The 26,725-nt window shown below is 41.5% G+C and overlaps 1 protein-coding gene across 1 annotated transcript; it reads left to right on the top strand.

Annotated features, from left to right (window-relative positions):
* The first annotated feature begins 12,428 nt into the window (after positions 1 to 12,428).
* On the top strand, positions 12,429 to 22,785 carry LOC144606277 (schlafen family member 13-like). The gene is made up of 4 exons (XM_078422213.1): positions 12,429 to 13,479; positions 13,606 to 13,734; positions 17,430 to 18,189; positions 21,691 to 22,785. The coding sequence occupies exons 1-4, from the start codon at positions 12,429 to 12,431 to the stop codon at positions 22,496 to 22,498; spliced, it is 2,748 nt and encodes a 915-aa protein (XP_078278339.1). The 3' UTR covers positions 22,499 to 22,785.
* Positions 22,786 to 26,725: the final 3,940 nt, after the last annotated feature.

Genomic DNA, 26,725 nt, shown 5'->3' with positions numbered 1-26,725 from the left:
ATTCCAATCTTCTGTGCAAACAAGTGAGGTTTTTGATGATGCCTCTCTCTGAGAAGGACAAAGCTAATTAATGGGATTATCCGCAGAGCTAAGCCTATGTTTTCCATTGTGGAGTATATATCGTTAATAACCATTTTATCAAAAAATATATTGCTTTCTATTTTGATTAAAATGTTTTTGCTACTTTTGGTCTATGCGCAATGTTGTGTATCATCTTGCATAACGAACTTTCCAATCAAGCATTATATTCATGAAATTGTTTTTTTCATTGTACTCGTACATTAATTCTGAACGGTTCAATATGCTATTGGCTGTTTTATCTTTGCACGTTCAAATATGGTTGTATAAACTATAGGCTTTCAATAAACTAACTGTTACTTATAGCTTGAGGTTGGTTCTCTCCATGTCATGATCCTCTTGAGGTGAATTGAGAGTGAAATACTGATGCTCGATTTGAGTATCAGCTGTGAGTATTCAACTCAATTGTTTATTAACAACAAATTGGGTATCAGAGGTCACTAAATCTAAATCCTAATCAGTTGAAATTTCATATTTACATTGCGATCCCCTTGAAGATCTCCTAATCTTGGTATCATCTTTACTCTTCTAATAGACACATATTGGAATCAGGCTCGGGAGGCACAGTGGTGCAGCGGTAGAGTTACTACCTTACAGCGGTGGAGACCCCGGTTTGACCCTGACTACGGGTGCTGTCAGTATGGAGTTTGTGTACTGTTCCCCCAAAACACTGATTACACTGCGAGAGGCATAATGGACGGCGGGTTTTGCCTACTAAAATGGCGGACGTTATGCTCCTTTGCGTGCTACACTTCAGTATAGGTGATTTCGACAGAGTGGACCTTCTTGCTCCTCTAGTATCTTTGGATGGGCCTGACTAAGGGCACTGTGTAAACCAGCCCAAACTGAGGAACACAAATATGTTAAGTATGGATCAATCACAATAGGTAAACAGTCCCAAGTGATAGTGAACAGCTATTAATGGTGTGATTCCTCTGATTTTTAGAGTTAATTCTCTTGGTATCAGCTAGATCCAGGCCACAGGACTCCAGTTTGAAAAACAACCTTCCACCATCATTCTCTTCTTTCTCCCTTCCTCCCATCAAGCCAATTCTCTATCCAGTCGGCTAGCTCTCCCAGATTCCCATGTGATCTAACGTTCCAGAGCAGCCTACCATGCAAAACCCTATCAAATGCCTTGCTGAAGACCATGTAGGCAACGTCTACAACTGTACCCTGGTCAACCTGTTTGGAGCAGGTGAGAATCGTATGTGTCAAACATGTAAAATTACAATTAAGGTGGTACCGCACCATCGCACATGGGCTCTGGCAGCGGGGGACCACGTCCCATGCGGTTCTGGACACTGTAGATAAAATATATCACGTGAGTTGACCCTAATGCGAGTGTTGGTGTGGTCACTGCCAAACCCAATGTTATTCCTGATGCCTCACTACCTTAACTAATCTTTTTTAGTTACAATTTTCCCAGTAAATCTCCTTTGCACCCTCCACAGAACAATCAATTTGTTTTACAGGTTCAGAGTGGAAACAGGCCTTTCGATCGACTGAGTCCATGCCCCACCAACCTGCACACTGGTTATATTTTATCCCACTTTCACATCCAGCACACTAGGGGCAAAACACAGAAGCCAATTAACCAACAAACTCTTTGGAATGTGGGAAGAAACTGGAGTATCTGGAGAATCTGGTCACAGAGACAGCGCCTGCATTCAGGATCCAACCTGGGTCACTGAGGCTGCAAGATAGCAACTCTACCATTGAGCCATTGCGCCACTTCTTTTCTGTGATGCGGTGACCATAACAACACACTTCCAACTCAATGGTTCAATGGTCCTTTATTGTCACGTGTGCCGAGGTACAGTGAAATTTGATTTACAAATGATGGGAGCATAATGTGGAGCGTATATGGTAATGGTTGCGAACTTCAAGTTTCTTGGCATTCATATGTCCAAAGATCTACCAAAGACCAACTACATTAATGCGATACCCAAGAAGGCATACCAACATCTCTACTTCCTGAGCAGATGGGTGAAATTCAGCATGTCTTCCGTGACTCCTGCAACACTGTCTGGTTGCATCACAGCTTGCTTTTGGAACAGCTCTGCACGTGACCACAAGAAATTGCAGACAGTTGTCCATGTTGCCCAGTTCAACTGGCCTATGCCTCCATTTACACCGTATGCTGCGTTAGAAAGGAGTTAACAAAATCAAAGATTTGGCCCATCCCGGTCATTCTTTCTTATCTCTGCTCCTGTCCAGCAGAAGTTAGAGAAGTAGATCTATATCCAGCTGTAGCCCTAGACAGCTCTCTTCTCTATCTATAACACCTCTAATTTTCATGTCACCTGCATGGCACTGATGTAAATACAAGAAACTGCAGTTGCTAATTTACTCAAAAGGGCACAATGTGCTGGAGTTGACACGCTGCATCACTCCAGCACTTTGTCTCCTTCTCACTTCTAACTGATGTTGTGTACAGTCCCAGCACCCTTCCCTGCTCTGTTCTGGTGAGTCACCACCCAGCAAAGTAGAATGGAGCTAAATTTAAATAAAGCAGAACAAAATAAATGCAGGTTTTGGAACTGATTCGTCGGAATGAAAGATACTAGAGGAGCAAGATAGTCCACTCGACTCTATAAACTGTAGTAAGTCATAGGTACATTTCAGCGCCATTTTAGTGGGCAGATTCTGCGTGCTGGACTGTGCAGTGTTCACGACTCTGCGATTTCTTCGTATATAAAATGTTTGCAAACGATTATTTTTGTTCCACTTCTTGGATAGATTTTTTTTTTAGATTTTGGAGATACAGCGCTGAAACAGGCCCTTCGGCCCAACGGGTCCGCGCCGCCCAGCGATTCCCACACACTAACACTATCCTACACCCACTATGGACAATTTTTACATTTGCCCAGCCAATTAACCTACATACCTGGACGTCTTTGGAGTGTGGGTGGAAACCGAAGATCTCGGAGAAAACCCACGCAGGTCACGGGGAGAACGTACAAACTCCTTACAGATGGCGCCCGTAGTCAGGATCGAACCTGAGTCTCTGGCGCTGCATTCGCTGTAAGGCAGCAACTCTACGGCTGCGCCAACGTGCCACACGATAAGTTGATAGTTGACATTTATAACTATTTCTTGAAGAGTTGCTGCTTTGTGATCTTTAAACTTTGGATGTTACTGATTGGATATTTGCGCTAGAAATCCGTTCTGTATCAGGCCAATTGATCATATTTAATGAACTGCTCTTTGCTTTCTCTGTTAATTTTTAATTTCACCTACATGAGCTGTATCTCTTTTTGTTTTATTTTTTAAAGTGATGGAAGCAGAGATTAGGCATTTGCAAACAATAGAACTCTACTATATCTACAATATAATTGAAAAGACATTTAACTTAATATTTAGAGCCAAGAAAATTTGAATTGGTGAATTGATTAGTTAAAAACCCTTGACAGCCACTAAAATGACCAATGCTGCCTGACATGGTACAGAAGCATGAATCCAATTCAAATAGACACAGTGGTGGAGTAAATCACTGGATCAGGTAGCATCTGTGGAGAATAAAGATGGGTGATGTTTCAGGTTGGGACCCTTCTTCAGACAAGGGGGGGGGGGCGGGGGGGGGGGAAGGGCTTGTATAAATCAGGAACTGATCTTTTCATAAAAAGTGTTACTCTTGTTTGTGAAGTTCATTTTTGAATGAGGTAAAATTGAAGGGGGTTGGTGCAATATACTGCTAACCCACAAATATGTCATTATGAGATATTCACATTTGAAACATCCATAAATCACAAAAAACATGAAGCTGCCTATGTTATTTAACCAACTTATCGGTTGAATTTAAATATGATTTTTTTACAGAGTGTAGCGTAGTGGGTAAGGATCGTGTTATTGCATATAACTAATTTTTCACAAAAGTAAGGGTTAGCACTATATTGCACCGATACCCTCTATTATATGCTAAATTCAAAACAAAACTATTGTACGTTATTCATATCTAAAGCCAGCACTTCTGTATCAGTGTAGGTATGTGCGCATTACATTTTATTACACTAATATACAATGAAAAGAATGAAAAAATATCTTGACATGTGTTCATAGTTATTTTATTCACAATATTAGGATTTCTGGAAATGGGTTTGATGTCACTGATTGCGAATGTATATGGGTAGGCCCTAATGAAATGTATGTGAGAGAACAGTCATCATGATCGGGAGAACCATGTGCTGAGAAGTGTGTGCATGACTGATTTTAGAGAGAGCGAGTGTGTGAGTGTGGGAGAGAAAAATGTTGCTAAACAAATAATTAGAGGAAATCAAGAAATCAAGAAAGAAACTCATATATATATATATATATATATAATCTTTTTTTGCGCACACACACACACACACACATATATATATGTGTGTGTGTGTGCGTGTGTATGTATATGTACATCATGTGAAAAATTAGATGAAGAGTTAAATAGAACTTTGCTTTAAATCAAAGCTGCTTCTGATCCATGAGAAGGATCTTTGAGATCTATTTATCTCTATCTTTCCTCTCACACACAAACACACACACATTTATAATAATTTAAATTTGTGCAGAGTGTGTTTGATCAATACAAGGGAAACTGTACAAAAGAGGGTGCTGGGGAAGAAAGATGGGAGGGAAATGGGCAGAATCAGTAAGAAATAATAAAATCAGAGAAATTAAGCTGGAGAAAAACATTTTAAAATAAAATAACAAAAAAATGTGAGTTGATAGGTGAGATATTTTCTGCATTTTAATGGTATCATCACATATACTGTTCCCCCACAACACTGATTACACTGCGAGAGGCATAGACAAACGGCGGGTTTTTCTTACTAAAATAGCGGACGTCCCGCTCCTCTGTGTACTGCACTTCAGTACAGGCGATTTCGACGGAGTGGTCCATCTTGCTCCTCTAGGACCTTTGGTCGGCATGCAAGACAAACCACCCCCCCTTCCCATCATTCTTACTGGGCGATATAAGAGACAGATGTTGCGCTGAACGTCGAGCCGAGACGAAACGAAACGAAACAAAACAAAACAGTTGGAGTGGAAGAAGTTTCGCTTCAGGAGTTCAGTATTTCCCGCGGTTAATCGCAATCTAAAGCAAAGGCGATCTATTTCCCCCTGGCTTTGATAATCGAAGGTTAGTGTTAATACAATTGCATTTTGATCCTAGAGAGACACAGAATGCTGGAGTAACTGTCTCAGCGGGACAGGCAGCATCTCTAGAGGGAAGAGATTCTCTCCAGAAATGCCACCTGTCCCGCAGAGTTACTCCAACATTTTGTGTCCATCTTCGATGAAGTTCCCATGCGTTTTGATCCTATTTGGGGTTATGTCCACGCGTCGTTGATGGGTGACCCGGTTCAGGAGCAGCGAATCTCCGCGGGAAACCGCTTTTCAAAGCAGCCGCCCCAGACCCGCCTGTTTCACCGCTTGTGTACACTGCCAGGGCCAGGAAGCGAGCGGGCAAGATCATTTCTGACCCCCTCTAACCCTGGCCACAAAAGTTGTAGATGCTGGTTTATATTTTTTAAAAGGCACAAATTGCTGGAGTAACTCAAGTGGTTTGAAAATATAGAATATTATTTTATTTTTAGTTTAGAGGTGTAACATGGAAACAGGCCCTTCGGCCCACCGTCCAATCTGACCCTCTATCATTTATGCACACTAATCCTGTGTTACCTAATTTTTCATTTACTCCTTACGTATTGGAGGCAATTCTTTTAGAGGACGGTTTTAATCTAGCTGTTTTTATTTATTCGATTGATTTCCATGTTCAAAGTTGGTGTCTTTTTCATGGCAGAGATAGTGGGAGGATGGAGTTGGAAGTTAACTGAATAGCCCCACATATCTGCATTCACTGAACTTCATAACAGCAGATTCGTAAAGTAATCTGTTTTGATTAACACCTGGTGTAGGGCCTCAACCTGAAACCCCTGAGGAAGTGGTTCTCAACCTGAAACGTTACCGATTCCTTTACTCAGATGCTGCCTGACCTGCTGAGTTACTCCAGTATTTTGTGCCTATTTTTGGTGTAAACCAGCATCTGCGGTTCCTTCCTACCCAATGTTTGCCTCCACAGATGCTGCTAGACCTGCTGAATTCCTCCTACCATTTGGAGATTCCAGCATCTGCAATCTCCTGTGTCTCCTCTGTTTTTATTTCTCTCGAGTCATTACATTGCTCAGAAGCCGACTGGTTTCATATATTGCTCTGTCTGCACCAATCAGTTGTAACTCTATCATAATTTAAACTGCTGTTCCTAGTAATATATAATTACAGTGAAAAGGATAAAGTATTATATTGGATGCAAAGAACTGCAGATGTTGGTTTACAAAAAAAGACACAAAGTGCTGAAGTAACTTGGTGGGTTAGGCAGCTTTTCTGGAGAACATGAACTCTTCGCATCGGGACTCTTCTTCAGACTGAGTTACTCCAGCACTTTGTATCTTTTATTATTTTTTAATAGTTGTGAGGACAATGCAGAGGCTGCAGTGGGAAACAGAGTTATGTGTGTGGACAAGTGATGGAGTATAATGTGGTGCGTATATGTAATGGTTGAGAACTTCAGGTTTCTGGGGCATTCATATTAGCAAAGATCTATCATGGACCAACTACATTAATGCGACACCCAAGAAGGCACACCGACATCTCTACTTCCCGAGGAGTTGGATGAAATTCAGCATGTCTCCTGTGGCACCTGCAACATATAAACCACACTGTCTCGTTGCATCACAGCTTGATTTGGGAACAGCTCTCCCCAAGACCACAAGAAATCACAAACAGTTGTAAATGTAGCTCAGTTCAACTGGCCTATGCCTCCATCTACACCGTATGCTGCCTTAGAAAGGAACTAACATAATCAAAGATTTGTCCCATCCTGGTCATTCTTTCTTATCCCTGCTCCTGTTCAGCAGAAGGTACAGAAGTTGATCTATATCCAGCTGTAGCCCTAGATAGCTTTCTATTGCATCTACAGCACCTCTAATTGATACCTTTGAATTGTACCAGCATCTGCAGTTATTTTCCTACACCTCTAATTTTCATGTCACCTGCAAACTTATTAATCATAAACACCCATATTCACTTCATGTTGAAGATATATATCACAAACAAGGTTTCCAGCAGTGATCCTTTCAAGTGCACTCCAATATTTTGGTGGTCCTCCACAACAGAGGAGGAATTTTCCTCTCAATTCTGGCACATTCCCTTGTCACTGTTGCACCTACCTATTGCCTCCTGCTTCTGTGTAATGAATTGCACTTTTCTGACCATGTGTACCTTCCCTCATCTAAAACTTTCCACCTCAACAACTAACTATTCTATATCTTGATTTTCTCATATCAAACCGTGCTGTGCTCAGCTTTCTAAAAAATGAGAGCAGTGTGAAATTTCAGTTTCAAATGCTGGTTTTTAAAATCCAGCCGATTTTTGTTTGATTCTTTTCCCGATTTAAAGTTGGCGCCTTTTTATTTTAGCTGATGTGGAAAGAAGGGAAATGACTGAATAGCGCCATCTGTCTTCATTTACTGAATATAATATCCCAGAACAGCAGATTCGCGAAAGATCTATTTTACTTTTCTCAACTCATTTATGTTGTTTGGAAGCCAATTGGCATGAAATCAGAAGCAGATTTTTCATAAATCACCCTCTATGCACCAATTAATTGCAATACTGTCAATTTTTAAAGCCTAGTACAATGATAATTACGATGATAAAGAGAAAACATTATTTTGGATATTTGTGAGGAGGATTCAGGGTCTGCAGAAGGAAACAGGTTATGTGAGTGAACAAAGGTTTGGCAGATGAAGTATAATTGTGGGAAAGTCTGAGATGAGCCATTTTGGTAGGAAGAATGATGAAATGAAAATTATTTTTATAATAGAGAAAATGCTTAATGTTTTAAGGCATCCTTGGCTCAGAAATATTTCAGAAACTTTTCTAAGACAACTAGCTCACTGTTTATTCAGCATTCTCCCCTCTGCACTGCACGTAGGAATAGATACCGTAACCAATGTGTATGGAGCTGTTTCCTATCGAGGGACATGGGGAAACAGGAATGTGGGAAACATTTAGTGTGAGCAGTCTCTACAAATTGACAAAGTGTTGGTATTGGTTTATATTTGTTTGCGTGAGTACAATCAAGCCATACACAAGTACAATAGATTTTGTAAAGAGTAAATATCAGAGTGCAGTGGATGGTGTTACAGCATTACAGTTACTGAGAAGGCACAGATAAAGAAAAGTGCAAGGTCCGCAATGAAGTAGGTTGGAAGATCAGGACTATGCTCTAGTTTATGAAAGGACTGTTCAGTAGCCTGATAGCAGCAGGGAAGAAGCTGTTCCTGAATCTGTTGGGATGTGCTATCAAGCTTTTGCATCTTCAAAAGCTGCAAGAAGTATGAGTTATGTCATCACTCGAGCTTTGGGTTCTTTTAATAATAAGAAAGTTTATCGAGTGAGATCCAGCATGGAAGCTGGTGCTCAGGTCGCTCACATAATATTTTCTTAATGTCTTTTATTACAGGACTGAATCGGGTTGGAGCAATCAAGAGGAGTGGATTTGGAAAAAGCCACATCTAACGGGGACTAAGTTTTGCATCAGGAGGGCATTATTTCTCATAAGTATCTGCACCAATTGGAATTTAAATCCACGACAATCTCTATCATTGAGAGTTAATGATTAGTGTCAATACAATGACAGTTACTCTCAAGATAGACACAAAATGCTGGAGTAACTCTGGGTAAGGCAGCATCTCTGGAGAAAAGGAATAGGAAGCATTACCTATTCCGTTTCTCAAGAGATGCTGCTTGACCTGCTGAGTTACTCCAGCATTTTGTGTCTATCTTTGGTGTAAACCAGCATTGCAGTTCCTTCCAAGACAGTCTCAATTTGTTTTGTTCAAATATGTTCCTGTCCATTGCAACTTTCATGTTGAAGATATATATCACAAACAAGGTTCCCAGCAGTGATCATTTCAAGTGCACTCCAATATTTTGCTGGTCCTCCACAACAGAGGAGGACTTTTCCTCTCATTTCTGGCACATTCCCTTGTCACTGTTGCACCTACCTATTGCCTCCTGCTTCTCTGTAATGAATTGCACTTTTCCGACCATGTGTACCTTCCCTCATCTAAAACTTTCCACCTCAACAACTAACCATTCCATATCTTGATTTTCTCATATCAAACCGTGCTGTGCTCAGCTTTCTAATCAAGTACAATAAGATCTTTGGAATGTTATGATTAGGGAAACTTTTGAAATAAAGTTCAAAAGAAAATGAAAGCAGTGTGAAATTTCAGTTTCAAATGCTGGTTTTTAAAATCCAGCCGATTTTTGTTTAATTCTTTTCCCGATTTAAAGTTGGCGCCTTTTATTTTGGCTGATGTGGAAAGAAGGGAAATGACTGAATAGCGCCATCTGTCTTCATTTACTGAATATAATATCCCAGAACAACAGATTCGTGAAATATCCATTTTACTTTTCTCAACTCATTTATGTTGTTTGGAAGCCAATTGGCATGAAATCAGAAGCAGATTTTTCATAAATCACCCTCTATGCACCAATTAATTGCAATACTGTCAATTTTTAAAGCCTAGTACAACGATAATTACGATGATAAAGAGAAAACATTATTTTGGATATTTGTGAGGAGGATTCAGGGTCTGCAGAAGGAAACAGGTTATGTGAGTGAACAAAGGTTTGGCAGATGAAGTATAATTGTGGGAAAGTCTGAGATGAGCCATTTTGGTAGGAAGAATGATGAAATGAAAATTATTTTTAAAATAGAGAAAATGCTTAATGTTTTAAGGCATCCTTGGCTCAGAAATATTTCAGAAACTTTTCTAAGACAACTAGCTCACTGTTTATTCAGCATTCTCCCCTCTGCACAGCACGTAGGAATAGATACCATAAGCAATGTGTATGGAGCTGTTTCCTGTCGAGGGACATGGGGAAACAGGAATGTGGGAAACATTTAGTGTGAGCAGTCTCTGTAAGTTGACAAAGTGTTGGTATTGGTTTATATTTGTTTGCATGAGTACAATCAAGCCATACACAAGTACAATAGATTTTGTAAAGAATAAATATCAGTGTGCAGAGGATGGTGTTACAGCATTACAGTTACTGAGAAGGCACAGATAAAGAAAAGTACAAGGTCTGCAATGAAGTAGGTTGGGAGATCAAGACTATGCTCTAGTTTATGAAAGGACTGTTCAGTAGCCTGATAGCAGCAGGGAAGAAGCTGTTCCTGAATCTGTTGGGATGTGCTATCAAGCTTTTGCATCTTCAAAAGCTGCAAGAAGTATGAGTTATGTCATCACTCAAGAGCTTTGGGTTCTTTTAATAAGAAGAAAGTTTATCGAGTGAGATCCAGCATGGAAGCTGGTGCTCAGGTCGCTCACATAATGTTTTCTTAATGTCTTTTATTACAGGACTGAATCGGGTTGGAGCAATCAAGAGGAGTGGATTTGGAAAAAGGCACATCTAACGGGGACTAAGTATTGCATCAGGAGGACATTATTTCTCATAAGTATTTGCACCAATTGGAATTTAAATCCACAACAATATCATTGAGAGTTAATGATTAGTGTTAATACAATGACAGTTACTCTCAAGATAGACACAGAATGCTGGAGTAACTCTGGGTAAGGCAGCATCTCTGGAGAAAAGGAATAGGAAGCATTACCTATTCCGTTTCTCCAGAGATGCTGCTTGACCCGCTGAGTTTCTCCAGCATTTTGTGTCTATCTTTGGTGTAAACCAGCATTGCAGTTCCTTCCAGGACAGTCTCAATTTGTTTTGTTCAAATATAGACTATAGTATGTTCCTGTCCATTGCAACTTGTTTAATCGGGATCCTATTCCCACACCCTCTTTCATTTAATTGGGGCTTCGCTCCCACGCATTCCCTCCCCTCCCCCAAACTATCTTTGATTGTACTTTACTGGCTTTACGTTGCACTAAACTATATTCCCTTGTGTATCTGTACACTGTGTATGGCTCGATTTTAATCTAGTTAGCACGCAACAAAGACTTTTCACTGTACTCCGTACACATGGAAATAAGCTAAACTGAAACTGATACCTCCATTCCCATCCTTTTAAAATCCAAATACCATGTTCCTTTAAACTCAACTGTTTCATTATTTGTTATATCGCTGAACAATATCCAAAAAGGGTGAATTAAATGTGTGCTTGTATATTAGAAATAATATCCGATAGTTTGTGAATTCTGACACCACCAGAGTACCGTGGCTGTTGGATTATCGGAACTTTACTGTATCATGTTTGCCAACCAGTACTTGAAACTAGTTGGCACCTCTTTAATCACAATGCAAAATGCTTGCTAATTTGTGCCGAGACTAGTCAAAATATTATACTGGACAAGAATCACCAATGACTAATAATGAGAGAAAACTCACACCATTTAATGCATTGGTTTTGAGATCACGTACCTCCATCAATTGCATGTTGTTTTTGCTGTTCATTGACATTACCAGCATTAAGTTCCAATATCCAATAGTCCTCTATGTCAAAGATAGACACAATGCTGGGGTAACTCAGTGGGTCAGGCAGCATCTCTGGAGAAATAGGATAGGTGATGTTTCAGGTCAGGACCCATCAAAGAAATTTCACAGTGGAACGGATAAAATGTAATAAAAAGGAACTGCAGAAGCTGGCAGCATCTATAAGTTGGCTTCACTAGATTGCTGCCTCATTTACAGATGCAGTAGGTGCTTCTTTTGTCCTGCCCTTTGCACTGAGGATACGCTCTGTGTTGTAGTCTTGTGTGACACTACAAACACGTGAGACGACTTAGATGCAGAACAGATCCACCAGTTGACAATTGGTGGTTCACGAGGCACAGCAGAAGCAGAAATATAAACTACCACTATCTGTAACCTCATGCCTTGGCATATTGCTCACTCAACCAGTGCCATCAAACAAGGAGATTAATCGTGATTCATCCAGGCATGCAGAGTGTGCTAAACAACAAGACACAATTTACAGTCAGAAACTAAGTGATCTCACAATCTACAGGCCTAATTAAAAATCTGTGATGATATCAGATCTAGTAAATGGTGGTGGAAAATTAAACAATTACTGGAGAACACCCCCAGCCTTGTGGTTGGAGTGGCCCAGTGAAGCAGTGGTGTGCAGTGAAGAAAAAACTGAGCATTCATGACCCTGTTCACCCACAAGTGCTAAATAAATACTCTGTCCTGAGATTCCCACTGCAAAGCATTAATTTCTCACACATTGAATGACATGGACACATATGCAGTGAGACCTTTAACCACAATAGGAAGTTGGATATTGCTGTTGAGTTTCCATCTGATACATTTCCTATGTTATGTTTTATTCCAGGATGGCTCTTGAGACCATACGATTGATGGAGACCCCGTATCCGGACCTGGTGCTGGATGCAGGCACTGTAGACTTTGGGGAAATGCATAGGAAAAAGATGAAAGGCCATTCCTTGAAAAAGGCACAGTGCAGAAACTTAGTTATAGCAGCATGTGCCCTTTTAAATTCTGGTGGTGGAATCATTCATGTGAAAGTGGGGAATGAGGATTACAACCAGCGCACTGATGCAATTGGATTAGATATAGAACAGGAAATTTGCAGTTTGGTAATGGACTCGTCATTAATAGAATTCCTGCAGCAAGGTACCACCATGAGGATTTTTGTGCAGTCATGGATCAATAGCATGAATGAAAAGAGTAAATTGCCACGGTTATGTTCTATAGCAAGCAATGTTTACTGTAGGAGAGGTACTCAGTGTATTCAATTGAAAACCTTTGAAGTGGAGGAATTATTCCAAAGAAAATCCACTTCATCCCAAAGTAGTGATGAAGAAGATTCAGATTCTAGTGATGGCCCAGCAGCAAAAAAGCCTTTTTCAAACCCTAAATATAAAAATACTGAGTTACCTTTTGATATCTTAGTTCAAAATGAATTTCAACATGGTAATTTTTTGCATTTTGGTGAATCTGAACACATTGAATTTAAAGATTTTTCTCGGGAAAAGATCTCCAACAGGATAAATGAAGTAATTCCAACATTAATATCTTCCTTTGCAAATGCAAATGGTGGGTTTATATTCATAGGTGTCACTGATTCGAGGGTAGTTGTTGGATGTAAGCTTGAAGAACCTGATAGTTTTATATCCAACATTGTCAAAAGAAAACTCAAGATTGTACATAATTGTTCCTGTCCAAGGAACATTGCATACAGACTTAATGTTGCCAATGTTATGAAGGAATCAGAAGTTGTTGGCTCTTTGATAATGTTATACATTGAGCAGTCATGCTGTGCAGTGTTTGCTGACAATCCTGACAGCTGGACAGTAGAAGATGACCACGTTAAGAGAATGGAATCTACTAAATGGGCTGAGATGTTGTTGGCTAAAGATCCTGGTAAGTGCCTGTTGTCTAAAATCTTTTGAAGTTCACCCCACACAGTGGAAATATTCTAGTGTAATAAAGTTAAATTCTCCGGATTGCTGGTGAGGTATAATTTTGAACATTTTATCTTTCCTGCAGAGATGGAAGAACTCTGTATGAATTTTAAGAAGGAATTAAGTGTGACTGCATCACCACCAAGGTGTAAGCCTGTGTTTTCACTTGGAGGGGATGACTCTTTGGACAAGATAGTACAAAAGCTCTATAAAGGTTTGAAGCAACAGTGATTTTTTTTCATTGTTTCAATTGTGCTTTATTAACACATGCAAAATACCAAAGTTCTTTTTGAGTCGCCAGGTTGGCACCATTTCCAAAGTCCTGTCCGTGTGCTTGGTCTTTGTCTGGATGTTCAGCGAACCGATGCCCCTAACCTAAGCTGGTCACCTTTGTTGAACAGGGGCACCTCCTGCAGCCGACTTTGAAGGCGTGGAAGTCCCGGGTCCCTGTCTGACTGGCCCTTGCTCCTCGTGATCGTCATCGCTGGCTTCCTCTTCTTCAGTTCTCTGGTCTCTGGAGGACGAGCAGGGGCTGGGCTGGGCGCGGCACCTTCCGCCCCCACTAGAGGTCGCGGCCGCTGGGACTTTCTGTGGGTTCCCGATTCTGCGGCGGAAGAGCCGGATGTGCTGCCGGGCATGGCTGCGGCACCCAGGGTGACCCCCTGTAGTAAATGCCATAGAGTCGCGCAACATGGAAACAGGCCATTCATCCCACCATGTCCACGCTGACCAGTGGGAACCATTCCATATTAATCACATCTTCTAGTACTTAGCCTGCATGCCAAGGCAATTCAAGCGCTTGTCTATACATTTCTTAAATGTTCTCAGCGACTAAGTTTCTACTGCTCTCTCAGGCAATACATTGCAGGTACTTGCCACTCTGATGAAGGAAGCTCCCACCCCACTCCCCTCTCAGATCTCCTCTCGAGCTCTTGCCCCTTAGTGCAAATCTACTTCACTGGTTTTATCTACCTCTGAAAACATTTCCTGCTGTCTCTCCCTACCTCTACATCTCATAATTTTGTGTCGCTCTTCTATTTCTTCGTAAACTCCAGGGAAAACAGACCTAGCCTTCCCAGTCTTTTCTCGTACTGAAATACTCTAGCCCAGGCAATTTCCTGGTGAAACTCCTCTACATCCTCTCTCACATCCTACCTATAGTGTAGTGACATAACTACACATACAGTATTTTATGCTAATGTCTGAACAGACATGGGCAGCACGTTGGCGCAGAGGTAGAGTTGCTGCCCTAGAGCGAACGCAGCGCCGGAGACCCGGGTTCGATCCTGACTACGGGTGCTGTTTGCACGTTCTCCCCTTGACCTGCATGGGTTTTCACCGAGATCTTCGGTTTCCTCCCACACTCCAAAGAGGTACAGGTTTGTAGGTTAATTGGCTTGGTAAATGTAAAAGTTGTCCCTAGTGGGTATAGGATAGTGTTAATGTGTGGGGATCTCTGGTCGGCGTGGACCAATTGGGTCGAAAGGGCCTGTTTCCACACTGTATCTCTAAACAGTATTTTATGAAGTTGGGCCATCACCATCCTGCTCTTGTATTCAGTACCATGACATGAAGACCAGTATCCCAAATGCCCTTTTAACGATGTCATCTACCGCAATACTGCCAACAAGGATGATTGGACTTTTACATCAAGGACCATCTGTTCCTCAATATTCCCTGCACCTCAACCACTCATGGTGTACGGCCGTGCCTCATTAGTATTCCCAAAATACATCGCCTCACATTTATCAGCATCAAACTCCACCTGCCCATTTCTCAGCCCAATTCACTGACATCAATATCTTCCTTTGGCCCAAGACTATCCTGTACACTATCAACAACTTCACTAATTTTGTGTGTCATTTGCAAAGTTATTGATCATGCCGCTACATTCACATCCAAATTATTTACATTCATTACCACTAGTCACGTGTATTCAATCACAAAAATAACCCTATACATCACCCTCTGTCTTCTATTCCAAACCATTTGGATCCAATTTACCAACTTGCCCTGGATTTAGGAACAGTCGCCCATGCAGGGTTTTGTGGAATTCCTTATTGAAGTACATGTAAACCACATCTACTCAGGTTTATCTATCAATACATGTTTGCTACTCAAAAAAATTAAATCAGATTTTGTTAGACAGGATCTGTCCTTGACAAAGCCATGCTGGCTACCTCTGATCAGCCCCTACCTATCCAGGTGATCAATAACCCTGTCATCTAGGATTTTCCATCTTCCCCACTACTGATATGAGGCTCATGGATCTATAGTTAACTGGCTTTTCCCTGATTCTTGACACTAGGAACCACATTTGCCATCCTTCAGTCCTGTTGTACCTCACATGGACAATTAAAAAAATCTCATCCAGAGCCCCAGCAATTTCTTAATTTCCTCCCATTGCAGCTTGAGATACAGCTCATTTGGTCATTTAAGCCTGCTAAGGCATCAAGTACCTCCTCTTTGTTTGTGGAGGCTTGCAATCGAATTTCTCCTTCCCAATGTCTGAACCATCCAACTACAAAGTCTGCTCTGTGAATACCAACAAAATTAATTCATTTTAGTCCTCGTGTATGTGGTCTAGCTTCCCAATGGATCCTACTCTTTCCTGGTTATTTTTTTGCCACTGTCATTTGTCGAACCTGATTTGCCTTCCTAATGTTCTTATTAATTTTCTTAGTTTAGTTTAGACATGCAGAGATACAGCGCGGATACCCTTTCGGCCCACCGAGTCCGCGCCACCCCCGCACACTTGAGACGATTTACAATTTTACCAAGCCAATTAACCTACAAACCTGTACGTCTTTGGAGTGTGGGAGGAAACCGGAGCTCCCGGAGAAAATCCACGCAGGTCACGGAGAACGTATACATTTTATACAGACAGCACCCATTGTCAGAATGGAACCCGGGTCTCTGGCGCTGTAAGGCAGCAACTCTAGAATTAGATTCAGATTTACTTTAACTATGTCTGCCGCTGCCATTTCGTGACTCCAATTAGCCTTCCTAATTTCCTTATTAATTTTCTCCCAACACTTTTTATATCCTTGATGGATTTCTACACCTACCATATGCTTGTTTTCTCTTTATCCTCACCTGGACATCCAGGGTTTCCTGTACCTGTTAGCCTTGCTTTCTATCCTGGCAGGTACATATTGGTCCTGAACTCGCGCTATTTCATTGAATGCTTGCAATTATGCAGATGTAGACTTACCTGTAAGTGGATGCTCCCAGTGTTGCCTTTGCCCAGTATGTTGCAACTGATAATGCAACTAAATATGGTTATGGTGAGTGAAGGGACAACATATCTCTTCAGTCATGAGATGTTACCTAATGAGACTAAGAAATAGAGGTTCAATTGAAAAGGAACATGTCCAAACAGAAGATAGACACAAAGTGCTGGAGTAACTCAGTGGGACAGGCAGCGTCTGTGGAGAGAATGAATGGGTGATGGTTCGGGTTGAGAGCCTACTTCAGACCGCTGTCCATACAGCTATTGAAAGATACACAAAGAGAGGAAAAATGGGATTACATCATGAAAGAAAATAAATTTAATGTTTGACATTTTTATCAATAGTATTTCACTCGTGTGAAGGAATGATATCACACTAGTTTGCTCATTTTTGTGTATAAGATTTTTGGTCATTAATAAATGTGTTATTAAAATGATACTTGTATAATTAAGTAACTTTCTTTGGCATATTTACTGGGCACTCGTGAATGTTGAGGATAGTGATGAAACTCTGGGAGGTTGGCAGTGAACTGCCGTTTCCATGTAGCAAAACATGTGGGAATTTACAAAGCTCGGGTTACCTCAACCCAATGACCTAGTTGGAGCAAGTTGTTCTAATGCTATTTAGTACCTTCGTCATCAGCTTAATAATGCAGTTTTCACTCTATCATTTTCAGAGGACCGTAATTCATTTAGTGGAATCAAAACATATCCAGAATCGGTCTATGAAGAACTAATTTATGATCATCCAAATTTGACAAGCCTGCTCCCTGGAATGAAACCTGGAGGAAGGAAGGGGATTCTAATATTCTCCAGAAGCTGGGCTGTTGATATAAACTTACCAGGGCACCACGGTGTAATATGCGATGCCCTGCTCCTGGCCACGGGCGGAGCTCCACTGCTCTATACTATTGTCAAAGAAGAAAACGATGCAATAACTGAATATTCAAGGAGCACAGCCATGACCATCAAACAAAAGCTGGTGAATGTGGGTGGATATGCAGGAAAACTCTGTGTCATTCCTAAAATCCTTCACTATGTAGACCCTGAAATGGCTGAAGATGGTAATGCAAGCAGTCAGCAGCAGACTGAGAATGTGTTACCAGTTCGGTACCCACCCAGTTATGAAGACTTAACAAAAGATGACATCACAAAATTGCTGAAAGCAGTCACCATTGTGCTACTACATTTCACGTCTTTCCTAAGTGATAGGATTGGCAATGAATTTCTCAATTTACTATCATTCGAGCAATTTCAGATCCTTCATTCAAAACACGACATTGAGAAATGTAAAAAACTGTTCATACATGGTCTTCCTGGAACTGGCAAAACAGTTATGGCCGAACAACTCGTCAGAAGAACTATCAACACCTTCCGCTGTACAAGAGATGAAGTTCTTTACATTTGTGAAAATAGTCCGTTGCAGATAATTATGAGGTAATATCTGCATTTGTACCATTGCAAGTTTTAGCATTACAATTTATTTGGCGTATAGTGTGGAGTTCTGGTCGACCCATTAGCGAAAAGATGTGGAGGCTTTGGAGAGGGTGCAGAGGAGGTTTACCAGAATGCTGTCTGGATTAGAGGGTTCCAACGACTGGCAAAGGTTGGATAGATTGGATTGGTTTCTCAAGAACATTGGAGGTTGAGGGGTGACTTGATAGAAGTCTATAAAATTTTGAGAGGCATAGATAGGGTAGACAGTCAGAATATTTTCCCCAAGTGGAAATGTCCAATACTAGAGGGCATAGCCATAAGGTGAAAGTTTAATGGAGATGTGCGGGGCAAGCTTTTTTTACGAAGAATAATTGGGGCCTGAATACATTGGTGGTGGAGGCACATACAATGGTGGCATTTAAGATCCTTTTAGATAGGCTCATGGAAGTGCAGGGAATAGAGCACTTTGTATGGATTATGTGTAGGCAGATAAGATCTGCAAAGGGTGGTGGGTGTATGGAACAAGCTGCCAGAGGAGCTAGTTGAGGCTGTGACTATCCCTGCGTTTAAGGAACAGTTAGACAGGTACATGGATAGGACAGGTTTGGAGGGGTATAGACCAAGTGCAGGCAAGTAGGATTAGTGTAGCTGGGATATTGTTGGTCGGTGTGGGCAAGTTGGGCCGTAGGGCCTGTTTCCACACTCTATCACTCTATGTCTCAATTTGTATTACTTGGCATCACGGTTGGCACAAGGATTGTAGGCCGAAAAGCCTATTGGTGTGCTGTACTATTCTGTGAGAGTTCTCTATCTTCAAAATAGACAGTTGTATTTGATAGCCATAGAGCTGTACAGCACGGAAACAGGCCCTTCAGCCCACCATGCACATGTTGACCAAGTTGCTATTCTAGCCTCGTCCCATTTGCCTGCATTTGGCCCATAACTCTCTAAACCCTTTCTACCCATGTATCTGTCAAAATGTTTTTTAAAAGTTGGAAGTGTGTCTGCTTCTGAAGAGTCCTCTAGCAGCTCATTCCAGATATGGACCACTTTCTGAGTAAGTAGGTTCTCCATAAGGTTCCTCTTAAATCTTTGTCCTCTCCTCTAATTTTAGAATCCTATCCCCTGGGAAAAAGACTGAGTGCTTCCTTTATCCATGCCCTTCATGATATTGTACACCTCAACAAGTTCGCTCCTCAGCCTCCTATGCTCCAAAGAAAAAATCTCAGCCTAGCTAACCTTCCCTGTAACTCAAGCCCAAGTAACATCCTGGTGAATCTCTTCTGCACATTTTCCAACTTGATGACATTGTTCCGATAGCTGGGTGACTGGAACTACACACAACCCAAGTGTAGCTTCACCAATAACTTGTACACTACATCATTTTGTACTGCTATTTCAACTTTTGTACTCAATGCCATTCCCAATGGAGGCAAGCATGCCAAAGGCCTTATTCCCCATCCTGCCCATTTGATTCTCCACTTTCTCCACTTTGTTCTACAACACTCTCCAAGGCTCTACCGTTTACTGTGTTAATCCTGCTCTGGTTTGACATATGAAAGTACAACACCTCACACTGACCAGAGTTAAATTCCACTTGCCATTCTTTAGCCTTCCTCCTCAACTAATCTGGATCCTTTTGTAAACTTCAATACCATTTCTCACGGTCCACAATATTTTGGTGTCATTTTTGTGTAAATCTACCAACAATGTTAACTATATCATCTTTCAAATTGTTAATATATGCAACAAACAACAGCACCAAGCCCAGCAGCACTCGGTTGGACCCAGGACTGTAAACAGAAAAGTAACCCTCCACAACTACCATTTGATTCCTTCCCGCAGGCCAATTATGAATCTGATTGAATAGGTCACCTTGGCTTCCATGCGATCTAATTTTCCCGTCTAGCCGACCAGGAGGTTTTGCGAAATGATTTGCTCGAGTCCATATGGGCAATGTCCTGTCCTGTAAATCTCTTGGTGACCTCCATCAGATCTGTGAGATATAATTTCCTATGCACAAAGCCATACTGACTATCCCTAATCAGTGCCTGTAAAAAATAGAGGCAGATTGTGTCCCTAAGAATCACCTTCAATGACTTCCCAACCACTGGCGTTAGGCTTAACAGCCTGTAGTACTCTGGCTTGTCCTTGCTGCCCTTTTAAATAATGGTATAACATTAGCCACCCTCCAGTCTTTCTGAATTTCACCAGTGGAAGATGATGCAAATATCTCTGCACAGTTTCCTGCCTAGCTTCCCACAACTAGGCCCGAGGATCGGGCCCTGGGGCATTATCCCCCTTAAGGCTCTTTAAACCTGCTAATACCATCTCTTTGGTCCTTTGTATCTGATCAAAGCCAACACAGCACCTTTATCTCAATTACTCAGCTTCTACGATCTCAATAAAAATGGATGAGAAATAATCATTTAATATCTTCCCCCATATCTTGTGGCTTTACACAAAATGGCCATGCTGATCTTTAAGGGGACCTACCCTTACCATAGCCACCTTTTTACTCTTAATATACCTTTGGAATCTTTTAGTTTTTACTTTACCTTGCCTGCCAGATCTATTTCATGTCCTCTTTTAGCCCTTCTGATTACTTTCTTAAGTGTACTCCAACACTTCTTATACTTGTGGAGGCATTTGATTGATCCGGATGGCCTAAATCTAATTTATGCCTCTTTTTAATGTGACTACACTTTAAACCACCAGTCTTTCCTCTCTCTTTCCCCCGGTACCTGTGTCCTATCTAATAATCTTGCTCTTTTAGACTATGGTAATTGTCCCCAACTCATCTGCCTGCTTTCTGATCTTGATTCCTATTAGTTTAAACTCTGCTAAGTAACACAATCTCCCTCCCAGGATATTGCTCGCCCTCCAGCTAAGGTGCAATCGTCCCTCATGTACAGGTTACCTCTGCCCCTGAAGAGACCACTAATGATCCAAATACCTGAACCCCTACCCCTTGCACCAGCTCCTCTGACTGACCTACCTTTCCATTTCTGCTCCTACTTGCCGTGGCTCTGGGAATAATCCAGAGATTACCGCCTTTGAGATCCTGTTTTTAACTTGTAATTTGGAAAATCTCACTATCCTATCGATTTAGATTTGATAATCCTTATTGGTCTGGTCTTTCTCTTGGCCTCGTCTACCTTGTAATGTTCATAATCATCCTTGTGGCTGAAAAGATTTTTTTTTAATCCTTTACTTCAGGATGTCCAAACCCACTATGAAATGTAGTCCAACAGAACCTGACAACCATTTTGTACAGAACAAGGGATCAGGAAGCAGTAATGTGATAACGATCAGTTAGTCCATTTGTGACGGACAAATGTTGGCCAGGACTCCAGAGATAACTCCCTTGTCCTTTGAGTTTGCCTCATGACACATGGGTCCTGGCTTCACATCTCATCCACAGGATGTTGCAACAGATCATGTTTTTAAAATAATATTTTCATGAATTTTTAATAATATTTTCTTGAATTTTTATTTTAGCCAAAGATTGGAATGTACGTGTGTTACAAGGACAGCGTTTATGAAGCAGGAGTTTCCAAGTGTGAAACATATCATTGTTGATGAGGCTCAAAACTTCCGCATTAAAGATGGTCCCTGGTATGAAAAGGCCGAGGGTCTCAGAACAAAAGAAGAAACGCATCCTAATGGACCAGGAGTCTTCTGGATTTTCATGGATCATTTCCAAACTTCCCACATTTTTAAGACTGGGTTACCCAGAATTGATTCACAGGATCCGAAAGAGGAGTTGACAATAGTGGTTCGGAATGCAAAGAAAATACACAATGTTGTCCTTAAACATGTCAATAAGAGTTTACAATCTAGGAAAAAAAGATCTAGATTTCTGGAAAAGCTAGCTCAAAGTGCCATTTGCAATCACTCATTTGCAGGGGTGGCTACGATTAATCGTAAAATGACACACAAGATGATTGTCAGCAACTTAGCAGGGCAAATACAATTGTACTTTAATAAAGGCTATGCACCTAAAGATATAGCCATCCTGTGCAGTACTAGCACAGAATGTGAGAGGTACCATAATCCACTACTGGCATTGCTTAATACACATTTAGTAAGAGCAGAGGAAATACTGGAAAATGCTATTGTCCTAGATAGTTTGCGCCGATTTTCAGGCCTAGAAAGGACAATTGTATTTGGCATCAACCCTGTACCTCATTCAACACAGAGCGAACTAACTCCTAATATTGTGGTCTGTGTGGCTTCGCGAGCAAGGACAAAACTTCATATATTTTATGAAGATCCCTCTCCTCTTGGCTCTCTGCATAATAATTGAATCTGAGGTTGCTTTTAAAGGGGTGGGATAATTATTGATGATACAAGACAATTCTTAACATTTAACGTGGGTGTGGTAGTAAAGGGTGGGTGTTGCTTCAAAGAGTGCAGTTTCTAACAGAATGCAAAGGTTTGGAGTTGTTAAGTGGGAGATAAGAGCTGCTTCTTTGGTGTTTTAATTAAATCAGGATTAAATTAATAAACATCTGCATGAATGGTTTGTAGATTAGGATAGTGCTAAATCCCTGTATGAGAGGGCAGTGCTGCACTCTGGAATTTATAGTTTAAACTGGGGAAAAAATGTTTCTTAGAATTAATAGACAATTTATTTACATTGTGGGGGATGGCTGAAACCTGCAGTTTCTGCAGCATGTGGGTATTCAGGACACCACAATTCCTGGGGACCATGTCTGCATAAAGTGCCTTCAGCTGCATGAACTTGACCTCAGGATTCTGAAGTTTGAGAAATAGCTGAGGTTGCTGCAGGGTCAGGGAAGCCGGGAGTTTTCTCCGCTGTATACTCCAGCAACTGGCTATCTCATAGCCTCTGCATTTGAAAGACAGGAAACTTGGGAATATTGAGGGTGCGTATTTTTCTTAATCCAGTGGTGAATGGCGATTGCTTGAAAGAGGTAGGCTAGAACATAGCACCATTGATAGAGGACTTCCCACAGAGATACAGAGAAGGGTAGAAATGTAATGGCTGTGGAGGATAGCATGGTCAGGGGTTCAGAGCAGTGTTTCTCTAACTATCTGTGTATTTCATGCCTGACGGGTTGCCTCCCTGGTGCCATGGTAAAAGAACTTCACCAAGGACACAGTGAATGGTAGGGCTCTGGGTAGTGTTGTAGAGCAGAGGGATTTAGGAGTGGAGATGCATAGTTCCCTGAAGGTGGAATCGCAGGTAGATCGGGTGGCTTTTGGCACATTGGCCTTCATCAGCCAGAGTATTGAGTATAGGCGTTGGGAGGTCATGCTGCAGTTGTAAAAGTCGTTGGTGAGGCCACATTTTATTGTGTTCAGTTCTAGGCACTGTGTTATAGGAAAGATGTTGTCAAATTGGAAAGGGGACAGACGATTTACATGGATGTTGCCAGGTCTAGAGGGTCTGAGCTATAGGCAGAGGTTGAGTAGGCTGGGACTCTATTTCTTGGAGTGCAGGAGGATGAGGGATGATCTTATAGAGGTTGATAAGACCATGAGAGAAATAGATCGCATAGTCTCTTGCCCAGAGTAGGTGAATCGAAGACCAGAGGACTTAGGTTTAAGGAAAAGGGGAAAAGATTTAATAGGAATCTGAGGCGTAACCTTTTCACACAAAGGGTGGTGGATGTATGGAACAAAGTGCCAGAGGAGGTAGTTGAGGCAGGGACTATCCCAACATTTAAGAAGCAGTTAGACAGGTACATGGATAGGACGGGTTTGGAGGGATATGGACCAAATGCTGGTAGGTGGGACTAGTGTAGCTGAGACATGTTGGCCGGTGTGGGCAAGTTGGGCCAAAGGGCCCGTTTCTACATTGTATCACTCTCTGACTCTATGACACATAACATTCTAAAATGGAGTGGGGGGGGGGGACAATTAGTTGGGGTTCATTTTGGAAAAAGAAACAATGTCAAGGGAAGGAAACGGATTGAGGTTCACCAGTCAGAGTTTCCAGGGCAGGAGAGAAGGAAGTTAAAATGTAGGATCTCTGAAATGGTAATCTCTGAATTATTCCCAGTATTGAGTGATAGTAAGAGTAAAAATAAAATGATAAAATGGACCAGTGTGTGGTTCAAGGAATGGTTCAGGAAGGAAAACTTCATTTTCTTGGGGCTTTGGGAGAAGGAGTGGGACAGGAGGGACTGGTTCCCCAGGAATGGGTAATACCTCACAAGACTGGGATCAATATCCTGATTGGGTGTTTCAGTGATGATGATGATGATTAAAATAAACTGGTAGGTTGGATGGGCATCAGCACATTGTAATAAGAAAAAGGAATAGGATACTTAAAGGACTTGGGAGTGTTAGAGAAAAGAATTAAAGAGCAAACGAAGAGACAACAAGGAATACAAAAATGGATCCAAAATGTTTGTAAACACATGGAGTGGAAGGAATAAGGTGAGCAAATTGACATGTGGCAATAATTGAAACAGGACTCGAAAGACACAGACTGGGCAGTCATGTCTGGGTTCCAGGTGTTCAGTAAGGATAGACAAGTGAAAAGAAAGGCAGGACTAATTAAGGAAGATAGTACAGTGTTGGATGGAGAGGCGAGCTCTTGTGGGGCCAGTTCTTGAAGTCAATTACTGAATCCATTTGGATAGAGTTGAGAAGTATGGGTGTCAGGGTTTAGGGGGAGAAGGCAGGAGAATGGGATTAGGAGGAAGAGATAGATCAGCCATGATGAAATGGCAGAGTAGACGATGGGCTGAATGGCCTAATTCTGCTCCTATCACTTATGAACTTATAAATGAGAAGGGAGCTAACATGTTCCTGAAGGTATTCCAATGACCACCAAATGATGGAAGAAGTTTAGGAGTGATGAAATTGGCGGATTTCAAATGCTGCAAAATTGATTGGGAAAATATAGTCATGCAACACAGACACTGACCCCTTGGCACCCCATAGTCATGATAACTGTTGCACCATTAGGTATGTAGCCTTCTATGCTGTGATGCTTCAGGTGCTTATCTAGATGTTTCTCAAATGTTGTGAGAGAACCTGGCTCCACCACCTCTTTAGACAGTGCCTTCCATATTACATTACCTTCTGTGTGGGGGAGAAAAATTCCCTCTCACAACTTATCACCTCGTACTGATGTCCTCTTCGTTTAGAAAGCTGTACCATCGGAAATAGATTCTTACTATCTATCCCTCTCATAATTTTGTATATCTAGGTCACATCATTCCCATTATCCTTCCCCAGTCCAGAAAAACATCCCCATCCTATCCAATCCTTTATATTTGAACTGCTGTAATTCAGATAACATCCAGGTAAATCTCTTCTGCACCTCCTTCAGCGCACTCAATTCGAACTACAGTGTGGTGACCAGAACTGAATTCAATACTTCAGATGTGGTCTAACCAATGTTTTATGAAGATGTTACATGATGCCCATGTTATTATATTCTCTGCCGTGGCTGATGAAAGCAAGGGACATTCCCTCGTCACCATCTTAAATATCTGTGTTGCCACTTTTTGGGATCTATGAACTTGTACCTCAGTCTTTATTTACCAACATTTCTTAGTGCACAACCATTGACTGTATAAGTCCTGTCCCTGTTTAGCTTCCCAAATGCATAACCTTGCTGCACTTATGGGAATTCACTTAAAATTTCCCACATTCCACCCAGCTAAAGAATATCATGCTGTAACCTTAGACAATCCACCTCCAATGCTAGAGTAAAATTAGAGTTTGTGTTACTATTAGAGTTATTTTTAGAGTAAAGGACAAAGTCGGAGAGAACTTTCAAAAACCTGGTCAGAAGGCAGCTTTCTTGACAAACATGGTTGAGTAAGCCAGCGTTGTTAGATTTGTTTCTGGGGAAATGAGATGGCCCATGTGGGCATGAGAGAATGCTTCAGGAGTATCATATCATATCATATCATATATATACAGCCGGAAACAGGCCTTTTCGGCCCTCCAAGTCCGTGCCGCCCAGTGATCCCCGTACATTAACACTATCCTACACCCACTAGGGACAATTTTTTTTTACATTTTACCCAGCCAATTAACCTACATACCTGTACGTCTTTGGAGTGTGGGAGGAAACCGAAGATCTCGGAGTAAACCCACGCAGGTCACGGGGAGAACGTACAAACTCCTTACAGTGCAGCACCCGTAGTCAGGATCGAACCTGAGTCTCCGGCGCTGCATTCGCTGTAAAGCAGCAACTCTACCGCTGCGCTACCGTGCCGCCCGTGTTTGGATTAGTAAACAAGAAGAGCAGGGAGAACATTAAAGTAGGTCTGCTTAATCTGACGAGGCTAATTTCAGTGGGATCTGGATGATGTGGAATGACATCAGAACAACAGGTGTGCTCTGAAGATCAGGTGTTTTGTATGTAGGCTGAGTATGTTTCTCCCAAAGGGAAAGATAATTGGGTCAAAGCCTGTGCTCCTTGGATGACAAAGGAGGGAGAGAGAACTTGCTGGAAGAAGAACGTGTGGACGATGCATGTGTGGGAAGGAACTAGATGCTGGTTTATACTGAAGGTAGACACAAAGTACTGGAGTAACACAGC

Source organism: Rhinoraja longicauda, chromosome 26, assembly GCF_053455715.1.
Source record: "Rhinoraja longicauda isolate Sanriku21f chromosome 26, sRhiLon1.1, whole genome shotgun sequence".
Classification (NCBI taxonomy): domain Eukaryota; kingdom Metazoa; phylum Chordata; class Chondrichthyes; order Rajiformes; family Arhynchobatidae; genus Rhinoraja; species Rhinoraja longicauda.
This window is presented reverse-complemented; position numbering and strand designations above follow the sequence as displayed.

Bases quoted from the DNA above. Each gene is read 5' to 3' on its own strand.
- LOC144606277 (XM_078422213.1), top strand. From the start codon at position 12,429: ATGGCTCTTGAGACCATACGATTGATGGAGACCCCGTATCCGGACCTG. The intron at 13,480-13,605 runs GTAAGTGCCTGT...TCTTTCCTGCAG, and splicing joins GTTGTTGGCTAAAGATCCTG to AGATGGAAGAACTCTGTATG. The intron at 18,190-21,690 runs GTAATATCTGCA...TTTTTATTTTAG, and splicing joins CCGTTGCAGATAATTATGAG to CCAAAGATTGGAATGTACGT.